This window comes from Pistacia vera, unplaced genomic scaffold, assembly GCF_008641045.1.
Source record: "Pistacia vera cultivar Batoury unplaced genomic scaffold, PisVer_v2 Contig84, whole genome shotgun sequence".
NCBI classification, from domain to species: domain Eukaryota; kingdom Viridiplantae; phylum Streptophyta; class Magnoliopsida; order Sapindales; family Anacardiaceae; genus Pistacia; species Pistacia vera.
Window position 1 is genome coordinate 152,454 of NW_022196712.1, and position 21,521 is coordinate 173,974.

The 21,521-nt window shown below is 35.2% G+C and overlaps 2 protein-coding genes across 2 annotated transcripts; both read right to left on the minus strand.

The window, feature by feature from the left end:
- Positions 1-1,248: 1,248 nt before the first annotated feature.
- LOC116118266 (DNA replication licensing factor MCM7) lies at positions 1,249-10,303 on the minus strand. Its single transcript, XM_031404236.1, has 16 exons — positions 10,217-10,303; positions 10,073-10,140; positions 9,782-9,841; positions 9,445-9,668; positions 8,868-9,045; positions 8,635-8,757; positions 8,453-8,542; positions 7,892-8,034; positions 7,472-7,649; positions 6,055-6,246; positions 5,493-5,665; positions 5,106-5,309; positions 4,645-4,810; positions 2,427-2,648; positions 1,653-1,778; positions 1,249-1,605 (listed from the first exon to the last, which is right to left on the minus strand). The coding sequence occupies exons 1-15, from the start codon at positions 10,245-10,247 to the stop codon at positions 1,674-1,676; spliced, it is 2,157 nt and encodes a 718-aa protein (XP_031260096.1). The 5' UTR covers positions 10,248-10,303; the 3' UTR covers positions 1,249-1,605; positions 1,653-1,673.
- Positions 10,304-11,946: 1,643 nt separating this feature from the next.
- Positions 11,947-19,482, minus strand: LOC116118267 (vacuolar protein sorting-associated protein 51 homolog). Its single transcript, XM_031404237.1, has 20 exons — positions 19,208-19,482; positions 18,554-18,693; positions 18,222-18,276; positions 18,006-18,113; positions 17,573-17,671; positions 17,349-17,426; positions 16,496-16,573; positions 16,039-16,194; positions 15,288-15,388; positions 15,130-15,197; positions 14,936-15,009; positions 14,787-14,853; positions 14,427-14,542; positions 13,838-14,104; positions 13,613-13,729; positions 13,364-13,435; positions 13,209-13,259; positions 12,787-13,017; positions 12,528-12,704; positions 11,947-12,316 (listed from the first exon to the last, which is right to left on the minus strand). The coding sequence occupies exons 1-20, from the start codon at positions 19,376-19,378 to the stop codon at positions 12,197-12,199; spliced, it is 2,346 nt and encodes a 781-aa protein (XP_031260097.1). The 5' UTR covers positions 19,379-19,482; the 3' UTR covers positions 11,947-12,196.
- Positions 19,483-21,521: the final 2,039 nt, after the last annotated feature.

A 21,521-nucleotide genomic window follows, 5' to 3' on the forward strand; every position in this document is an offset into this window, starting at 1 on the left:
AATTACACAGATTAGGGTATTATAGTCTTTTGGTGATAGGCGTAAACATCATTTCTTGATTTTGGGTTTTGGCTTGGCGACTCGAATATCACATTTACATGATTACATCAACTAATAAAAAGTCAAATAGAGATAAAGGTGAAGTAAAATTAATTACAATCAGATAATGAAACATCCACATATTACACACGATTTTAAATACATATTCTTTAATTAAATTATCATCTTCACCTATTTTCTATTTCATATTTGAAATATCAAAAGAGCAACCTAACATAAACTCACCTATTGAAAGCAAATCTGATTGCTTACGTTCTCAAATGCGGCAAATTTAAAATTATTTGTCTATAGTCTAAAAAGTAATACTACATTTATAAAAAATATGATAAAAAATGAATAAAAAAGTGAATTTAATGAGTTTGACATTTTGTTTCATTGTTCCATTCATTTTTTACCACCTCACTGTATGAAAATCTTTATAAGATTTTTTTATAAGTATAGTATTATTGTAGTCTAAAAACATTTCACTTTGCTTCTTATTGAGATCTTCAAGTCCACTTTACAAATCACTTGTCCATCTCTATTAATACATAAATTTCAAATTCAATTATTCAACATATTTTGAAATCAAAATGATTTTTTCATTCAAATAAAAAATTTAATGTTATATTATATTTTAGTTCACATTAAAATCTAGATAAAATTCTTTATGTAAAGGATCAAAGGAAACCAATAACAAATTGATAGTTACGAAGATTGCAAAACATTACATAGATCTTAATTCTTCTCCATGCCTACATAAGGTGGTCAAAATTAGCTACCATATAAGGCGTATAGAAAAAGATTTGAATCATTAAAACAAACCAAGAAATATTTTATTGTCAAAGCACCAACATGCCAAGGATAGCAAAGTCACCAATCATTTGTTTTCTTCGTCTATCATGAAAAAGGATAGTACATATTAATTGAACGGCATACTAAGGTCTTGCCTGGAATATAATGACATCAATGCCTTATTGGCCATCAGAACATCGCATCATCAACGAGAACTTAGCCACCCTTTTACAAAATACAAACAATACTACAGGAGTCAGAAATATTACCTTCTACACAAGACTCCCACAGAAATTGATGCTCCTAAGGCTTTCACTCTTTCTCTATCCATTTACTAATATCACAAACTTATTTTGTGTAACATATACATACAGATTGCAACAGACAAAATATGATGTTTAAGCACCACTGTACCAGGCTTCAATGTTTTTTTTTTATAATGTTAATACAATTCCATATAGCATTTACTTCCCAATTTCAGATCTCACTACAATACAAACAAACTCTAGCAACTAAAGTCTACAATCCTAACTAGCACTAAATAATTCTTGAATGTACTTCCCGATTTCAGATCTCAATACAATACAAACAGCTCTAGCAACTGAAGTCTAGAAATCTAACTAGCACTAATAATTTTTGAAACCTTTGAAGCAATGTTAAGTTCGGTTACAAGTCAAGCAAAAGATATGAAGTAATACTCCCCATTGAATAATATTTTAAAACCCAGTTGACTAAACCCTTCAATTTTTGGAAATGCATAGCCGCCTCCAAATGATTAACAAGAAGGGCATATCAAGCATCAATGAAGCGGATATCAAATGATTAACAAGAAGGGCATATCAAGCATCAATGAAGCGGATATCAAATGTATGGGGATGTATCTGCCAAACGTTTAGTGCTGCATATTCCTCCAGACATTCTTTCAACTGTGCTTCACTGTATCCCTGAGAATAAGCAAACATCTCAAGCAGTCAGAATTGATCTAGGACACAACAAAAAATATTAAACCCATTAAGGTAAAGTCCCCCTAAAACCACTTGGAAAAAAGAAGAATGTACACAGCTTAAATGTTAAAAGATATATCTGTCTAGTAACACATGCTTCACAATGTGAAGACAGCAGTAAATACTGCATCATTTGGTTTCAGACTATTTGAGTTTTTTTTCCTAAATTAAATCAGATGTCAAATAAACTGAATATCATTATGTGTTGGCCATAACAATCTCCTTGCTGCGGCCATATAGACTCACAACTGTGCCACAGAAGACTAGATTATAAAAAATGCACGTGCTAAAGGCCCTGAAATGCAGATCAAGCCATCTCCTAAGCAGGGGATAATTTTTCTCTTATAGGGGCTAGCAGTTTCAGATGAAGCCCATCATCCCTTGGCAAATGAAGCACTTCTCATATAACCTAAGAATGGCAATGATAATCTCTATTTCTATTAACTGCAAGGCCAAATTGGGACACCAATCTAAACAAAAGAAACTCCATATGTTGCATTGATCTTCAAATTTCAGATAGGCATTTACAAGGGGGAATCAAAATTAGATAAACAATAAATTAATTCCATTCTCAATTTGAGTAAATACCTTTCTTGAAATCCAGTTGAGTGCATGGGCATAGCTCACATCTAACTTGTTTATCCTTGCAGCCTCATCTCGCAAAATTGAATAGATATCAGAGATAGCATCCAGACCAGATCTCTGACGATCATCAGAATACAAAGAGAACTTTGACATCTGCATTAACCTAAGTGCCTCATCCACATCACTTTGAGCAACAGTTTCAGAGAATCGGAGTCTTGCTAATGCCTGTAACAAAAGTAATAAATTTCAAGAGCTTTGATGCAAGTCAATAATCAAATGCCGTATACTGATATCCAACTATGAATGCAAATCTGTATCCATCATTGTTTTAAAACCCGGCCCGGCCCGGCCGATTGAACCGGGACTCGACAGCTTCAACAGGCCGGGTTTAACTTTTCCGATTCACCCCCAAACTCTAAGATTTGAGAGGATGATCGGCGAACAATCAACGGCCGGAAGGTTAGGGCTTTTAAAGACTAAGGTCCGGTGAATGCAAGGGTGGTAGCGTCGTTGATTTCCGGTAAGTAAATCGACCAGAAATCGAAGAAACCTGGTAGCGGCAACAAAGGGATTTCTCCGACAATTGGCGAGGCTAAATGGGGTGGGGTGAGGTGGGTTTTGGTCGAGAGGAACAGGGAGTAATTCCTGGGTGATGGGGAGATCTGTCTGCGTCGACGTGGATGAGATCTGGCCTGGAATACCCATGCCAGTGTCGGTGGGATCTGGCTGAAATCGAACCTATTTCGACCAAATCATGGGTAGATTTTAATGGAAATGGGCTCAGGACAAGATTGGGGTTGCATTTGGGGTGTCACCGCTACCGATCAGTCGCCGGTCGATTTTTAGTTGGGTTGTGTTTGATAAAGTTCAAACATATAGGGACTTGCAGGTAATTTTCAGGGGTATATTTGTTGAGTTTTAAAATTTTTTGTCAGTTGAATAGGTCAACTCGGGACCCGAAAACTTTGCCGGGTTTCACCCCGGCTTGGATTTTAAAACATTGGTATCCATATCTCACTAGGAGAATAAACTCTGTTTCAAATATACAACCGAAATCAGTTTCTACACAACTTTCAGACCGAATGTCCAATCCCGTCCCCATCTAGAAAAAGGACTTGAGGGTGCCTAAAAATCACATCTATACATCACGAACATATGGTGCCCCTCCCTGGCCCAGATTTAAGGAACCAACTACTCCATATAGACATATTAATATTAACCAAAAAAATAAAACCTACTAACAATTGAAACAAATTATATTGGGACTTACAGCTGATATCCGGAGAATGCTCAGTAGAGTTCTCACGGTTGTATATGAATGAGGGCTATTTGACTTAGCTTCTTCTTGCCGAATGCTGGAGTACGCGGCAGCAATATACTCCTCCAGTTCCCTTGGAACACAAGGGGACAATCTTCTTGCGGCAGAAATATATGCACTACAGACCAAAAAATAAAACCATGAAAGATTGCAACAGAATCCATATTATGGAAAACCAATAATGAGAAATAACTGATATTAGAATTTGGTTGCTGTTGAACCCAGCCAAATTCAGAGAAATTATTTCTTTGATGCTAAAGTATCTTTCAACAACTGATTCAGACAAGTTAATGAGTTGAAAAGTGCCTACTCCAAAAGTCTTCTTGAAACTAATAACAGTATACATCAGGTGGATAATGCAGAATCAAATCAATACTCAACACTTCCATCTAAAAAGCAATTATGGTATTTACCGGAGGATAGATGGTTCAAGTGGAGTAAACCCAAGAGCTGGTGATTCTTTATTCTGATGCACATAGACCACATGCCTCGCCATTTCAAGATCATTATCCATATCTGCTCGATCTAGAATCAACCAGAGAAGATCAAACCTTGATAGAAGGGCCGGAGGGAGATTGATATTTTCAGCTGGAGTTCTCCGTAGATCATATCTTCCCCTTCANTTTTAAAACATTGGTATCCATATCTCACTAGGAGAATAAACTCTGTTTCAAATATACAACCGAAATCAGTTTCTACACAACTTTCAGACCGAATGTCCAATCCCGTCCCCATCTAGAAAAAGGACTTGAGGGTGCCTAAAAATCACATCTATACATCACGAACATATGGTGCCCCTCCCTGGCCCAGATTTAAGGAACCAACTACTCCATATAGACATATTAATATTAACCAAAAAAATAAAACCTACTAACAATTGAAACAAATTATATTGGGACTTACAGCTGATATCCGGAGAATGCTCAGTAGAGTTCTCACGGTTGTATATGAATGAGGGCTATTTGACTTAGCTTCTTCTTGCCGAATGCTGGAGTACGCGGCAGCAATATACTCCTCCAGTTCCCTTGGAACACAAGGGGACAATCTTCTTGCGGCAGAAATATATGCACTACAGACCAAAAAATAAAACCATGAAAGATTGCAACAGAATCCATATTATGGAAAACCAATAATGAGAAATAACTGATATTAGAATTTGGTTGCTGTTGAACCCAGCCAAATTCAGAGAAATTATTTCTTTGATGCTAAAGTATCTTTCAACAACTGATTCAGACAAGTTAATGAGTTGAAAAGTGCCTACTCCAAAAGTCTTCTTGAAACTAATAACAGTATACATCAGGTGGATAATGCAGAATCAAATCAATACTCAACACTTCCATCTAAAAAGCAATTATGGTATTTACCGGAGGATAGATGGTTCAAGTGGAGTAAACCCAAGAGCTGGTGATTCTTTATTCTGATGCACATAGACCACATGCCTCGCCATTTCAAGATCATTATCCATATCTGCTCGATCTAGAATCAACCAGAGAAGATCAAACCTTGATAGAAGGGCCGGAGGGAGATTGATATTTTCAGCTGGAGTTCTCCGTAGATCATATCTTCCCCTGCAACAAAATTATGAAACCCAAAATCAATACTTTAAACTTGTATATAGACTAGTTTATTTAAAGACACCTCTGTTTGTGGCACCAAAAAAAAAAAAAAAAAACCTATCTATTTAAACCATAGAAATAATACGAAGTTGGGCACATGAAATTGACAATAACTATTGCAAGTAAGATATGTACCATGCTGGATTAGCAGCAGCAAGAACAGCAGTTCTTGCATTTAAAGATGTGGTGATTCCAGCCTTTGCAATGCTAACAGTCTGCTGCTCCATAACTTCATGTATTGCTGTACGATCAGATTCATCCATCTTGTCAAACTCATCAATAGCACAAATACCCATATCCGCTAGCACCTGCAACAGAGTAATAGGTTTCTGTTAAGCCCAAAAATTCCTCAACACAACTAAATTAAAGAGCTCAAAAATTTGTGATGACAATAATGATGGCTAAACTATAATCCAAAAACCAATAGAAAACCGGTGAATGAAACCATAGATAAAGAGGTGAATAATAGGGATCACAGATGTTTTATATTTTTTATTTATTCAATTGATTTCTGGATTAAAACCACTAGAACTGATTCAGAATTAGAAAGATTAACAAAACTAGAAACCTTCTGAATATAGAAAATGAGGCAAACCACTTAGGTTGCCTGTAACTTCATGCATGTAACCATACAGTATCCATATTTTTCCATGTCATGCCACTCACAATAGCACATCAAGAAGAACATAAGACTCACCAATGCTCCTCCTTCCAGGACCATTTCATTTGTGACAGGGTCTTTCTGAACAGCAGCAGTTAGACCAACCCCACTGCTTCCACGACCAGTTGTATAAACTCCCCTGGGTGCTACATTTATTATGTGCTTGAGAAGCTGACTTTTCGCAACCCCAGGATCCCCCATCAAACATATATGTAAGTCTCCCCTAATCTGAAATTGGTCATGATATCATAAGGTTTCATTAGTATCTCACCAGAAAAAAAAAGCCACGCACACACACACATACATATATATATGAATAAAACCTACTTTATATCTCTAGTAACCACAACTAGCACCTATTGTCAGAGAGGAAGATAAAAAATACACATATACTCTAGCATTTAGCTAAAAACTACAAATTCTTGAGGAATACTCAGATCACTAGATTACATCTACCTTCATCCCATCCTTCAACTTCCGGTGAGGAGCACCCACAAGGAGAAGAAGTAGAGCTTTTTTAATATCTTCATGTCCATAAATTTCTGGAGCCAACGACCGTGACAACTTATTGTAGATGTCACCATCCTCTGCTAAACGAGCAATCTGTTCTTCCTCGTCTCCTCTGAGTTCATACCTGCAGTGCAATTGAGCATATCAACTGAACTATTCTTTACTTCCTTTAATAATTCCAACTGACAAATCAAAATCACCTCCTTGTTAGATACTTTGCCACAATGATATTTTGCATGTTTCAAACTTAATTTAGGTAATAAGCATTTTTTCTCAAACTGTTCATCATATCTAAAAACAATGAAACTATATTATGATGCATGAAATTGCTCACTAGTGGTAATTAAAGTACTGGAAATGGCTTACTCCTCATATCTTTTCTTGAAATGAGTGACAGACATGACCTCCAAGTATGTATCTGCAACTAAGCCGGCGCGAAGTGCTCTAAAACCAGTGTAAGGGATAGGAAGAAAGATACCGGATAATTCAACAACATCACCTGGAGCTACCTATTAACACACAAAAACAAAAAGGTAGAAGCTCAGATGAAGATTTACAAATCTGGTGGGGACAACATGATGAACTGCAAGAATGCAATTTTTGAAACAAAGAATATNTAAACTCCCCTGGGTGCTACATTTATTATGTGCTTGAGAAGCTGACTTTTCGCAACCCCAGGATCCCCCATCAAACATATATGTAAGTCTCCCCTAATCTGAAATTGGTCATGATATCATAAGGTTTCATTAGTATCTCACCAGAAAAAAAAAGCCACGCACACACACACATACATATATATATGAATAAAACCTACTTTATATCTCTAGTAACCACAACTAGCACCTATTGTCAGAGAGGAAGATAAAAAATACACATATACTCTAGCATTTAGCTAAAAACTACAAATTCTTGAGGAATACTCAGATCACTAGATTACATCTACCTTCATCCCATCCTTCAACTTCCGGTGAGGAGCACCCACAAGGAGAAGAAGTAGAGCTTTTTTAATATCTTCATGTCCATAAATTTCTGGAGCCAACGACCGTGACAACTTATTGTAGATGTCACCATCCTCTGCTAAACGAGCAATCTGTTCTTCCTCGTCTCCTCTGAGTTCATACCTGCAGTGCAATTGAGCATATCAACTGAACTATTCTTTACTTCCTTTAATAATTCCAACTGACAAATCAAAATCACCTCCTTGTTAGATACTTTGCCACAATGATATTTTGCATGTTTCAAACTTAATTTAGGTAATAAGCATTTTTTCTCAAACTGTTCATCATATCTAAAAACAATGAAACTATATTATGATGCATGAAATTGCTCACTAGTGGTAATTAAAGTACTGGAAATGGCTTACTCCTCATATCTTTTCTTGAAATGAGTGACAGACATGACCTCCAAGTATGTATCTGCAACTAAGCCGGCGCGAAGTGCTCTAAAACCAGTGTAAGGGATAGGAAGAAAGATTCCGGATAATTCAACAACATCACCTGGAGCTACCTATTAACACACAAAAACAAAAAGGTAGAAGCTCAGATGAAGATTTACAAATCTGGTGGGGACAACATGATGAACTGCAAGAATGCAATTTTTGAAACAAAGAATATACACTGTAAGAACCAGTTGCAAGTTGAAATTATTCAGTTTAAACCCATGCAACAGCATTCTTTTTCCATTTCTCTTTTAGCTGAGACAGATTTATAAGGGGAGGGAGTCATTTAGTTCTGTTACGCCCAGCATTTACCAAACTAGATTTTATGGCTTTATCCAAAGTTTTAAATAAGCACTAGACTGTGGTTGGATTAATTAAAAAAAAAATTATGCATATTAACATTGCCACCGAGAGTTAAGTGCTCTTCTCACATAAAAATGAAATACAAGATATAGCTTCTTCTGGAAATCGAACACAACCACTAACCTTTCTTGTGAGTTCTCCTCTTAAATGAACACTCATAGTCCGAGGAATATGACCTTTTGGAACATGTTCAGCCAACTCTTGAATCTTAGCCTGCAAATTATCATATAATATTATATAATCATGCTCCAAGTGTTCTGGCTTGTTATTCCATTCTAAAATTGAAACTATGTCAAAGTGAAAACCTCTTGAAACTTTTGAAACTTTGATGCTCTGAGTTGAAGGATGAGGTTCCCCTTTGTTTTATTTGTTTGACAACGTTTGGATGGGCACTCAAACAACGGCATGAAAATGCGGGCTGTTACTTCCTATTTGACAGATATTGAATGAAAAACAAGTTAGTGCGGAAGAAAAGACAAATCATATACAAGTCTAGTCAGATTCAGTTTGGTAGATTAGAGGTCCCATATTCAGTTACCTGGTAGATTTCAAAACCACACTCTTCACATGTATATACTGCTACCTGCATGAGCGGCTTAACATCAGAACAACGAGTTATAATGCCTGATGTCCTTACAAGGTGGCCAATGTATGAGGCCTTGACCTCCCTAATAGTGAATGGACGCCCCTTCGAAGATGCTCTAATATAAACCTCACTGTAGCAAGAATGGGAATGCATAAGGCAACCAAATAGTCAAAGATTTGATAATGAGCCACCTAATATATTCTGATATAAGTATATAAGTTCTTCATGGATAAACACCTATATATCACATTGCATCACAACTGATTAACATAAAACGTTCAACAACCGTATGCCAAAGTTATAACAAAATGTTTGCTATTATACCATTGTTCATGTAAAAATAAACTAAATAGAGGCAAAATTATACTCAAATTATAATAAACTGACACCTGGCTAGAAGTAATTGATAAAGTTGTAACAGCGTAACAACCAAATTAAGGGTTTAAAAATAGTGGGCCTCAGGACATACTAGTAACACATGATTAGAAAGATAATATTATAACAGAAGATGTTTAGGGAGGCGTCTTACTAATATCGTTTAATATCTGGAGGCATCTTCTGTAGTGGATCAGAACCGTACGTATTATCGGTTCCCTCCTCAGACCTCTGTGTCATCAGTATATCATGATCATCATCTGGAAATGCCTCAGTAGGCTCTGGCATCAACTCATCAATTGCAGCAGCAAAAATTCCAATATAACGGCGGGTGTTCTCAGTAACTCTCCTAAAAAACTCTTCATCCAGATCCTTATACTGAAACACCAAGAAATTCAACCGGAACAAGAATTAGGGTTTTACAGCCAACTGAAGAAAATAATTTTTAAGTCACATTAATAACATAAACAAAAAGAGAGAGAGAAAATTACATTAAATAGGTCTTCAAGATCGATCTGGACCGATCGGATTCTACGATTTGCAACTTCTTGCTGAATGAGAGACAAAATTGAAACAAGAAAGTGTATAATTCTTCAGTTTACCATATTAAAAACTGTACGCTTACTATTGCAGATCTACAGGCTCAAAAGCGAACGCGTGACCCAAAAACAAAATGAGATTTGAAAACTTATTTACATTTTCTCAGATCCAAGGTTTTTGATTTCGTACTACTGCATAGCAAGAAAAAGAGAGAGAGAGTTGCAAGAATAAAAGTTACTGACAAGAATGTTAATGTATTTGGCTTCGCCATTTGCGTCAGCGAAATTGGAAAGGAAGTCCTTCGCCAGAACTGTAGAAAAAATAAAAGAAAAAAGAAGAATTAAATCAAATAATCAAAGAGATAGAGAGAGGAAGGAGGAGAATACCTTTATCTGCATCGAGGTCAAGGTTATTCATGGTGAACCCTAGCAGAATGAAACAGAAAGAAAGAGAGCAGAATGAAACAGAAAAAAAGAGAGGAAACGAAGAGATTGAAGGAGCGAGGAGGAATGGGCGCCAAATAAATGAGGGAACAAAGGATTGGCGGGAAAATAAGAGCTAATGACACTTTTACCCCGGAGGTTTCATTGAAGACCCTTTTTCCCTTCAATTTGAGAGAATAAAATGAATAATGCTGAAACTAAATGTACCGATTTAAGAGGTAGGAAAGATATTTTGAAAACTATTTTTTCATTCAAGAATCTTAATAGTAAAAAACTATTAATCATTTGATGATAACGTGCAAATGTTTGTTCAAAGATGTTATTTATCTAGCTAAAACAAAAAAATATTAACCATTTATTCAAAAAAAAAAAAAAAATTCTTTTAAATAGTTATACAGTATTTGACAAATCGAAACACATTTATAAGTGACAATGTTTTGTTTCCAAAAATCAAGGAGAAGGATTTTTAGTGTCAAACTTCATATGTGAGAATGTAATAAAGATAGGAAAATAAATATAGAAACAATGTAATTCTTTTATTATAATTTGAATTAAAGTAATATTATACTTACAACTGAATCATACAACCATTTAAAAAACAAATGACAGAGTAATCATTTTATATGAATTTTGTATAATTTTTGTTTGATTCTATGATTTAGTTGTGAGCAAAACATTATTCTTTGGATTATAATAATACCGTATAAATACCAACACTAGAAATAATAATCAATGAAGATGATGATTCCATGGTATATCACACATTTATAAGCGGTGCAACAAAATTAACAAAAACTAAAGTCAATAAGTTAAAAAAAAAGGTATTAATGCATGGAAATGAAAAACTAGCAGCGAAAAGGTAAATTTCAGAAGAAAACGAAAATTAGAAGCCAAAACGTAAAATTAAGAAGAAAATTAAAGATTAAAAAGCCAAAACGTAAATTAAAAGAAATTGTGGCTGTGAGATTCTTGCCCGGGTCTCCACGGCCACAACGTACAATTCTTACCACCAAACCACAGCTACATTTGCTGCTATAATTCACGTCAAAAAGCTATTTTTCTGTTCTCCACAGCAAGCATGACTGCCCAAATTCAGATTGTGCAATCTACCCATGTTTGTATCAGTATAATGTGTTAGTCAAACCTACAAATTATCTTCAGAGTAATGCGTGACTTTAGTATCGTCCTCTTGAAAAACTGGAGGCTTTATCTACAAACTTGGAGGCCTCAGGTAAAGGCGTCGATCCTTGTGTAAAATTAGTAAGATGGTTGTAAAATAAATGTTACTAGTGGTTAATATCTGATTCAATTTTTTAGTTATTTAGAGTAGTATTTTTAAAATATTATTGTTACGTAGAATTGAGTATTTATTACGAAATAGGATTTGAAAATTAAAAATAATAGAATAATTTATGATAGAATTTTAAGAATAGAAAACAAATATGCATTTTGATTTGGAATAAAAAATTAAGAATAGTATAAGAAAACAAACACATCTCCAGTATTTCAAAAAAACGCGAAACAAGAGACCACAGAAGCATAAACGTTATACTATTCATGTAATTTCTTAGACAAGTACATTAGCGAACAGATGTAATTCTCATCATGCAGCAATTCTACATCATAAACACACAAGAAGCATGAAAACAAAAGTGTTATCCTTGGGAAACAATTCCAAGGTAAAATAATTTGACTTCAAGCTGCAACTATACTCTTCCAAAGGTTACAAAAACATACACTTGGGAAACATTTTAGCCTATTTTTCAGACTCTTCCGATCATCTGGCCACTCAACGATGTCCAAGGATGCAAAGGGCATTTCTCGTCCCAATCATTCCTCAAGAAAGACATTTAATTCCTTAAAAAGACGAACCATAGGTAGTTACAGACGATATTGCCATCTTCACCAATTTATTTCTAATATTTATTGAGAAATTGGATTCTTCTCCTTTGTTTTTGCCAATTTTGCTTGTATAAGTTTATCCAAGATGGGAGGCTCCAAAGGAATTGGGTCAAGACAACGTTCTGAAGCAGCAACAATCACCTGCACAATAACAATAAAACCCCATGTCAGTTTTTTTCTGCCTCCTCTTACCTTCCTGGCCTAACAGTAGTACTAAGCTTTCATCACAATCCAAACATGATTTTTCCCTACATAAACATTCTCCACCTGAAGAGAAAAATCGAAAAAGACTCCAACAGAGAAGTTACAGGAAATAGAAGTTCAAAATCCAGCGGCAAACTTTTCGTATTACCTCATCGAGCAAAAAGTCAATGGCAGCTTCATCCTCAACAGCATCCCTGACAGGAGTCCTTAGGTAATGAATATCCAATTGTATTTGTTGAAATCCACTTCGGTTAAAAGTCTGGAGTCGGACAAATTCTTGGAAACTTTTTAGGCTCAGTTTCACTGTAGTTGTTATAACTGACTCCTGTAATTTATGCCAAGCTCCAGTTATCTAGCTTCAATATATCAGTTTTTCACCATCAATTTGAATATTCATAGTCTCATACCTGAGTATACTCAACTTTGGTGAAAATTTCAACTTTTTGCTTGAACAATTTTGCTAGATGGGTTTCCAAAAGCTGGCTCCTGGCCCTTTGGGTATTTGATCGACTCAACTTATCCTCTCTTAATGGATTGCTGCGGGAAGAAGTGGTGCTTCCATTACTGTCAGTGCGATGATGCCTACGAATTAACCCTTGTGGTAGAATCTGCTTTACCTCATTTTCTATTGCTTCCAACTAAAGCAGGAAAATTTTGACGGAGCATTAGTTTCATTTCCTATTCTATGCAATTAATAAATAGTTACATGTCCATTCAAAGCACAACTAAAATTTACATTAACTATTTTCTTTTTTGATTCTCTCAAATTTCTTTTTTGAAATCAAAAGCAATAACCTAGAATATATCAAAACATGGATAAAGCACCAACCTCTTGAAGAAATAAATCAACAAACATATGAACTTCTCTGGGCTCCTTGTGCTGCAGAAACAGAAAATTCATAAAAATTAGGAAGCTCAAAATCAAACTATTTTCTTACTAGGAACCTTCTAAATGCTTGGAATGTAGTTATATGCAGCACTGACCTTCACCCAATTCGGTGTGGTAAATCTTTTCCTGAGGAGAACTGATATCTTCTGATTTCTCATATTTATATACTGAAACAATCAGGAGTTTGACTATGCTTTAGAAGGATTCGAAACTGATAATAAAATGAAAAACCTCACATCTAATTTAATAACTGAAGTTTACTTTCTTTTAAAAGACAGCATATATTATTCACAGTGACAAATTTTCAAATCCACATATATAAACTCATAAACTCAGACTCATACATGATGCAGAAGCTTTTCACCAGCAGAGCGAAAAATACGACAAATTTCCCCAGGGACAAAGGCAGGACCATTTTCATAGCCTCTAGCACCACCACCAGAGAATGAAGCAGCTATCTCCTGAAAATCAGAACATGAGAACAAGACATGGTGTGTACAGAGAGAGTAATTGTGTTAGTTTACACTTATGGAAAAAGATTAGCATAAAACTATCAGGTAATTCCTTGCCTCAGTGATTCTTGGGATGGCAGTTTGCTCAATGAAGACAGAAAGTTGAGCCAGAACCAAGACAAGCCCAGCACGAACTTTGTCACCTTGTGCTCCCTCCATCAAACCATGAATTTGACCAGAAGAATTATTTCTTCCTGAAAGCAAGAGGAATTGATCATCAAGTGCCCTGAAGAAGTCTTGAAATCCTTCTTGAACCCAATCAATAATCAAGTCCTTTAATTTAACTAGTAGTCCTAAGTCTTCATCAAGAAGCTGGCGGAAGTCCTGGAACAAAGAAAGTAGAATGAGAAACAGAAAAGCTAAATGAATATGCACATACGTATTTATATCATACATTAGTGTGCTGAAAGTGATGGAAATAGGAAGGTTTAAAATTATTGAAAAACCTACAAATCAACGTGAAAAAGAAAGGGAGGAAAATGAAAAGTAATGATTAAATTGTTAAAATATAAAATACAAGGGGGAAAGAGGGAGGAATAAGGTGAACTAAGGTCATTTTCATTTTTATGCAGCATGTGTTGACATGAAGCTTTCCATGATTCTTGAATGCATAAACAAGCAGTCTCCATGACACCCCATATATTACCAGTAAGACGTCCATGCTGCCTTGAAGCACTGCTTTTTTGCTACCCTCGAGAGCAACCTGCAAAGGATGTTCCTCCACTCCCTCCTTTTGTCCAACATAAACTTTTGTCAGGGCATCTGCCAATTTGAACAGAATTAATTCAGAACACTTTCCACTTTCAATAAGATGAATTAAAGTTGTTTCAAACCATCAAATCATTCAAATTTGTAATATCCCATTGTGTATTCTCATTTACCATTAATATTCCTTCCCATCATCAATTCTCAACTATACCAGCAGTAAAATCATAAATCTAAAATTATTTCTGGTGATTTGAAACTCAGAAGAAAATATTTTTGGAACTGTATCAGCAAAATTAACCTGATATATCCTGTAGAAGATGAGAATATCTGCTGGCAACATAATGTTTGACAGTGATCTGGGCAGCCTGAAAGCATGTAGAAATAATCAGTATATCAAACTCCATCATTCAACAAGAAAAGCAATTCTAGGCTACTTCCAAATAAAACCTGCAGCGAAAACTCAGAGAGAACAGCTTCAGGTAACGCTTCATCCATCAGGAGCACATCTCTCCATATAATTCCTGAATGAGGTAGGCATTTGGTGAAGCATTTCAAAATATCAAATTCAAGACAGAAAAAGAGAAGAAATTTAAAACAACCATCAGGCATAAGATATGATGGAAAGAAATAAAGCTACTTACGGAGAACACACAATAAATCTGCTGAACGTATTCGTTTCTTTCCATATTGCTCAGCAGTTCCAAAGTTCCTAAAACAACAATCAGCAACTACCTTTCATAAGCAAAACATTGTGAAAGAGTCTACAATCGGTCCAAGAAAGAAAATCAGCATATCTTACATGGTAACTAAAGCTTGTGCAAGTTTAATTAGTTGCTTTTCTGAGTCAGGAAATATTACTCGATAAGCTCGGACAGCCTCCACAAACTCTCGAACAGAAGCCTGAGTTAAAAAAAATTGAAGGCAAAAATAAGTTCATTAGCCTGAGATTTATCTAAATAGCAAAGAAAGAAAAAGGATATATAACTGTGCAAGTAATGAGTCAACTAGCAATTATCCTTTGCCAAGGGAAAAGGGGCTGGGTGCATTTATATAATTGAAAATTACATTATCCATTAAAATACTAAATTTCTTAGCAACAGATTCCCCAACAGTGGTCTAAAGTTAGAGTCAGTTACCCGATATAACATATTTATTCCCAAAAAACAAGCTCATTCAGATATGCATGCTATAATTTTATTATTCATGATTTTTGAAACTCAGACCTCCTTCCACACCACCCCTTATACTTCTATGATGAAGAAAGTAAATACTATATATGTATGAAAACTAAAACATAATTCTAATTTTCCTCAATGCTAGGCTAGAACTTTTTCCAATTAAGTTAATGTTTAATCAGACTTTGAACTTTAGGACTACAGAAGCAGATAAATAATTATATTCTTACAACGTTGACAACCACAGTGATGTAAGCATCAAATGAGAGAGTTAGATTAAATGACCGCAGGGGTATCTTTATCAATTTTACCCCAGTCCAGTTCTTAATATCACAAATATTCAAGTATGTGTATCATAAAAGTGCTACCAGTTACCTCATGAGCAGTGGCAAGAACTGACTCAGGATTCTTTTCTAGTTTAGAAGGATCATTAGACTTTAACAAGTAATAGCTTATATCTTCATCCTTAAGCTGAAGATCGCCAAGAGATTGCTCCAACTTCTCAAGTAGTTTTACCTTTAACGTGTCCACCTGCCCAAAAAGGGGCAATGATCAAGAAAAAGAATCTTATATGTTTCAAATGAATCCATGGCATAACTGAAAATTGAAAATATTTGGACAAAGAATGAAATGGTAAAAACATATTTTTTTTCAAACATGCTGCAAACAGATACAGACTCCAGGAAATCTTAGATTCCAAAAATTAGTATTATAATATAGATTTAATCTTTCTACCAAAATAAAATCGGTCAATTCTCTATGTCTGTAGTTAACAATTAAAATATCAAAGCAACTAACAAGCCAAAAAGCATCTGAAAATCTAAGTACAAACCGGAAAATCCAACTTCTTAAGAAGCACTGCAGCTTCGGCTCGTGCCTGTATAGATTCAGAATCTGAGAACAGCTTCCCCTGAAACGGAGAAGTTCACAAGACATAAAAAATTGTGTATCAGCTAAATGGCAAAAGACTATAATTGAATTCTTCCACATTAACTTGCGGTTTTTAACTGTTTGTCTTATATAGGAAATATATGCATGCTTGAGTTGCACAGACTTTTTTTATAATGATGGTAAGTTCTCCTTTCTTCACAATAGAATTTTCTACATTACAAGATATATTGCACCCATGGGCACAAATGAATACATGCATGTCTACGTCATGTGCACATAACATTAATACTCACAAATAGGTAAAAAGTACTATCCAAAAATATGAAGTTTAAACATTATTGCCAATATTTTCACTGAAAAATGCAATACCCTCTTAAATCATGAAAAATATGTCGGATTTAATTAACCTACATGGCAAAGTTAGTAATGTGCCAGTCAATTAACTTAGAAGTCGCTTGACATAACAGCAAAACAGGGTGAGCCCTGCCTTCACCAATGATGAGAAGTTGGTTTTATGAAACAAAAGAGTTACCTCTCTTTGTCTAACTCAGCCATTGGATACTAGGGGAAAAAATGTTATTGGATTATGACAGATACTTAATGCACTATATAGCTCTAAGTAGCCCAAAGTTACACCAAGGATTTATGTAGCAAATCCATTTAGTTGTGATTGAGGCTTATTTGAGTTAGGATTGGGTAGTGACTCCGAATTATGACACGTTTCATCTCTAAGGTTCAGTCTTAAATATCAAAAGAATATTGGCCAGCCTGACTCAGCATTATATGGAAAATACCTGCAAGTTTTTTATAATTATGGCCACTGCTTCTTCAGACGCTCGCTTACAGTCCTGGAAAGATGAATCCCCATACGCCTAATAAGGAGAATATACCAAAATGTTAAAACTTCTGAAAGAGATTACAATATTAATATATAAAATCATGCCCCAAGAATAAAATGGAATCAAAACTAAAACAGAGCTTGACCAAACCATCAAAGGACACATATGAATTAACTAACCTTAAAAATTGGCATCGCTCCAGTGTAGAACCTGACTGCATCAGCATAGACTTCTGATTTGATACATTTTCCAAGTCTAGCAGGTAGATCATAAATGAACTGCTCTTTACCACAGAAAAATAAATCAGTTAATTAATTCATGGCCAAAACCAATGCATACGTAAAGGACTAGCTGCTCTCAGTTCAGTTCAAGCAGCCAGAACCGTGCATCACTCTGAAAGCTATGTCAGACAATTAAAATAAATCATTAGCACTGTAGTATGATGTATGATTGTAATTTATACTTGTCCTTCTTATAGGTCAATCCTCACCATCTGGCTACAAGAGCTAAATGACCCCGCATGAAATGGAGATCAATTTCATTACATTAAAAAAAAAAATACAGATTGACACTTAGATAACGCCATAAGAAGGTTTTATGGATCTTTTATACCTGAACTTTCCGCAGAAGGTTGCGCGTACGATGTAATTTCTCTATGTGTTCTCTCTTTTCAAAAAGAGAACTGTTGACCCCATCACTTCTAGATTGCACTGACTTTATCTGTAAGATTAATGAAGGTGTGAGTTCTTGATTATCCTTTTTTTTCTTCCCCTAATCCAAAACTCAAAGCAAAGATTTAAAATCACTAACATAAAATCTTTTACACACCTTATCAAGGAGCTGTTCCATATTTGTTTCCATGCCCACTATATTATTATTCATCCTGTTACACAGTCAAACTTTAAATATTATATTTAAGAATATACGTCGAAGTATAAAATTAAACCATTCACGACTGATGTCTACCAAAAAGTTGCCACATGAATTCAAAAAATCTAAACTGTATGCAAATCACTCAAATAAGACTATTATCAATACTGAGGTAATTCAAATAAAAAATGAAAGGAAACAATAAAGCTCCCGCAGAAAATTCAAAGCTGATAAACTTGTTGTATGTAGCAGCAAGACATAATCAAGTACTACAGAATAGTGAAACCTACCTTTTAATTGTGTCAGTGGCACTGATAAACTTGTTGTAATTTTCATAAACCAACATTTGCAAGTCAGTGTCAAGATTTTTAATCTCAGCTGCCATTTCAACATGCCTCTGCAGAAGGCCTTCCAGACTTGACTTTTGTACCTACTCAATTGAAGGCATGTATAAAGTATCAAAACTTCTGATACCCAACCCATTCTTCAACGACACAGCAACAATGTTGCAATCTAATCTAACAATTCTATCTGAAGTTTATTATGTACATAACCCAACACTGAAACCAACATTTTTCCAGAATGTATTCCCAGTCAATGTGCTTCACTATCATACGCTTCCCAAAACCCTTTCAACCACCCTAAAAAGTTCCATTTGGATGCTGCGCAAAATACATAACTTTATCAAAACTCATTATCACCGACGCACTGTTTATTATCATTCAAACCAAACTAATTTAATGTTCATGTTATCAAAATTAGCCTCTCCACAGTCCGGTTGGTGATATATTGAAAATTCTAAAGCCATAAACGAAAAAACAAAACAAACCCTGTGCTTAAAAAAAAAAACCTAGAAGAACTTCCAATCAACTCGACAAAAATGTACACGAGCATTAACAGATCCATTAGATATTACAGATTTAACTGAGAAGATGACGGCGTACCAGGAAATTCATGTACTGATCGGCATCGAATGAGCCAGTATTGATTGCATCTAAGGGTGCAGATTTAGAGGGAGCGTCGGCGGACACAGATGGATCTGGAGCGTAAAAGCTCGATAGCAGATCTCTCATTCTCTTGGCTTTATCATCCATTGGTACTTCGTCCACTCCCATCTTCTCAATGATTCTTCGCTGATTGCTTCTCGGAAAATGAATTGATTCTGAATACGGTGCTTTGGAGAGAACGAACTGAAATTTTACCGTTACAATCTGCCACGAGCAAGNCCATATTAAAATCCATCCGTCAAGTTTAATCGAAGAAAGATATAATAGTAAATTCTAAAATAAGTCAATGGGTAATTACGTTATTTTATCCCCTTATATGTTAACTTAAAAAAAAAAAAAAAATTGGCCAACCGCCAAGTTTTACTTTCTTCCCCACCTCACCGTCTCCAGCCAATTTGGCCGGAATTCGTCGTCGTTGGCTTTCCCAGTCACCACCACAAGCTTCCCCAATCTTTTCAGACCAGAACCCCCTTGATCCCCGCATCTTTCAACCCACCGTTCGTCGGCCACCGCAAGTTAGGTTTCGTTGTCTCGAAGCCGATTTCTGCCTGATTCCAGCGGCTAAAACCCAATCTTCCACCACCACTACAACCTCCGACCTCCACTCTACAAAACCTCTCAAACATTGGGATTTGATTACTCGCCATTCATCGGCCGTGAACCGTCACCTTCCACCACGGTTGGGTTTTGCAATTTGATTGTTTTGGAACTTTTTTGAAGCATTTTGATTGTTGTCCTGGTTGTTTTGGTGTTGTTGGTGTGTTGAGTTGCGTTTGTTGGCTTGATTTGGGTGTTTTTCCACCTTCTCCAGCCATTCCCACTTCTTCTCCTCTCGGGCGCATACCAGGTGCTCGACGAAAAGCCCTAACCAGCGAATCGTCGGAATTGCAACCAGAATCAGAGGCTACAAAGAGAAGAATAAGAGGAAAGGGTAGTTTTGTCTTTACATGTTTATACCATGTCAAAAGAATGAATTTCCCTAACGGAATATAACAGTGGGTGAGAAAAGTGTCATTTTGAAACTTGACAGATAGGACAGTGTCATTCGGCCAAACCTTGGGTGGGAAAAAGTCGTTTACTCTATGTTTTTGAGACCATCAAAATTTAAAATTGTTCAAATGAAGCAACACTAATATTTAGCGGTGGTAAAATATCTTATAGGACAAAAGATGAGGAATTCTGGACGAACAAAAGGGCTATTTGGTCCCATTAAAATATCAGGTAATGAAAGTTGTAAAACCTTCTGTTTCTGTTTCAACTTTCACGGTATGAGAACGAGGGCTATTATTATGATATTTAGCGATAAAATATCGGGATTTTATCCTATATAAACGGTGTCAAGCCATCCTGGATATTATTTTTAAAACAAGTGATTGAAACTATAAAATGGATGATGGATTATGTACATACTTACGGATTAAAATACAAGTAGAGATTTTTATATATTAAATAAAAATTGATTATTGGATTAATATATATACACGATTTTTTATATCTTAAATTAATAGAAAAAAAAAAATTGATGGAGGATATAGAACAAATTCTAAATAAGTTAAAAAAAAAAAAAAAAGTTTACGGGAAAACTACTTTTTTTTATTTATATTCTATGTTTGAAAGTTATTTTAATTTTGTCAATTAATAAGAAAACATTTATTTTTTTACCAATTTAAACTCAGCGGGACCACTCTAAACCGGTTGTACACCAGTACACCTAACTCGTCTGTGCTTAATGCTATTCTTATTTATCGGCGATAATTCGTCTATAAAATTTAGATTAAGTAATACTAAGTAAATCTAGATTGTATATTTTTTGGGGGTAAAAATAGTTTATAGCCCTCTAGTTTTGGTATATTGACACATCTAGGTTTATTAACAAAATAATCCCAAAAAAATGTTAGTATGAATTTAATAGATTCAGTTAAAAATGGTTACTTTATCTTATATATTGAATAATAACATAAAGTAATATGTGCAAATTAAATATACAAACTGATAAGGATAATTATTTTTCCACCATATCATTAATTTAACTAATTAGCATTTATTAAATTGATTTTTTTGTAAAATCACCCATTCCTCACATATATTTCAATATTTTAATAATCTTATAGTTATTGAACACCCTACATCTAAGATTGGATGACAAAAACTCAAAAAAAGAAAGAAACCCATTGGCAGGTAGCTAACCCTTTGGCTAAACCGAATATTTGTTTGAAGCATTTATCCTTATTTGAATTTGGACGAGGAAAAG

Coding starts and splice junctions, on each gene's coding strand:
- LOC116118266 (XM_031404236.1), bottom strand. CDS start 10,247: ATGAATAACCTTGACCTCGATGCAGATAAAG. Junction 9,046..9,444: donor CCAGATATTAAACGATATTA/GTAAGACGCCTC, acceptor TTCTTGCTACAG/TGAGGTTTATATTAGAGCAT. Junction 7,650..7,891: donor TTCAAGAAAAGATATGAGGA/GTAAGCCATTTC, acceptor ATTGCACTGCAG/GTATGAACTCAGAGGAGACG.
- LOC116118267 (XM_031404237.1), bottom strand. CDS start 19,378: ATGGGAGTGGACGAAGTACCAATGGATGATAAAGCCAAGAGAATGAGA. Junction 14,105..14,426: donor GCAGCATGGACGTCTTACTG/GTAATATATGGG, acceptor TCTTTGTTCCAG/GACTTCCGCCAGCTTCTTGA. Junction 13,018..13,208: donor TTGATTTATTTCTTCAAGAG/GTTGGTGCTTTA, acceptor TTCCTGCTTTAG/TTGGAAGCAATAGAAAATGA.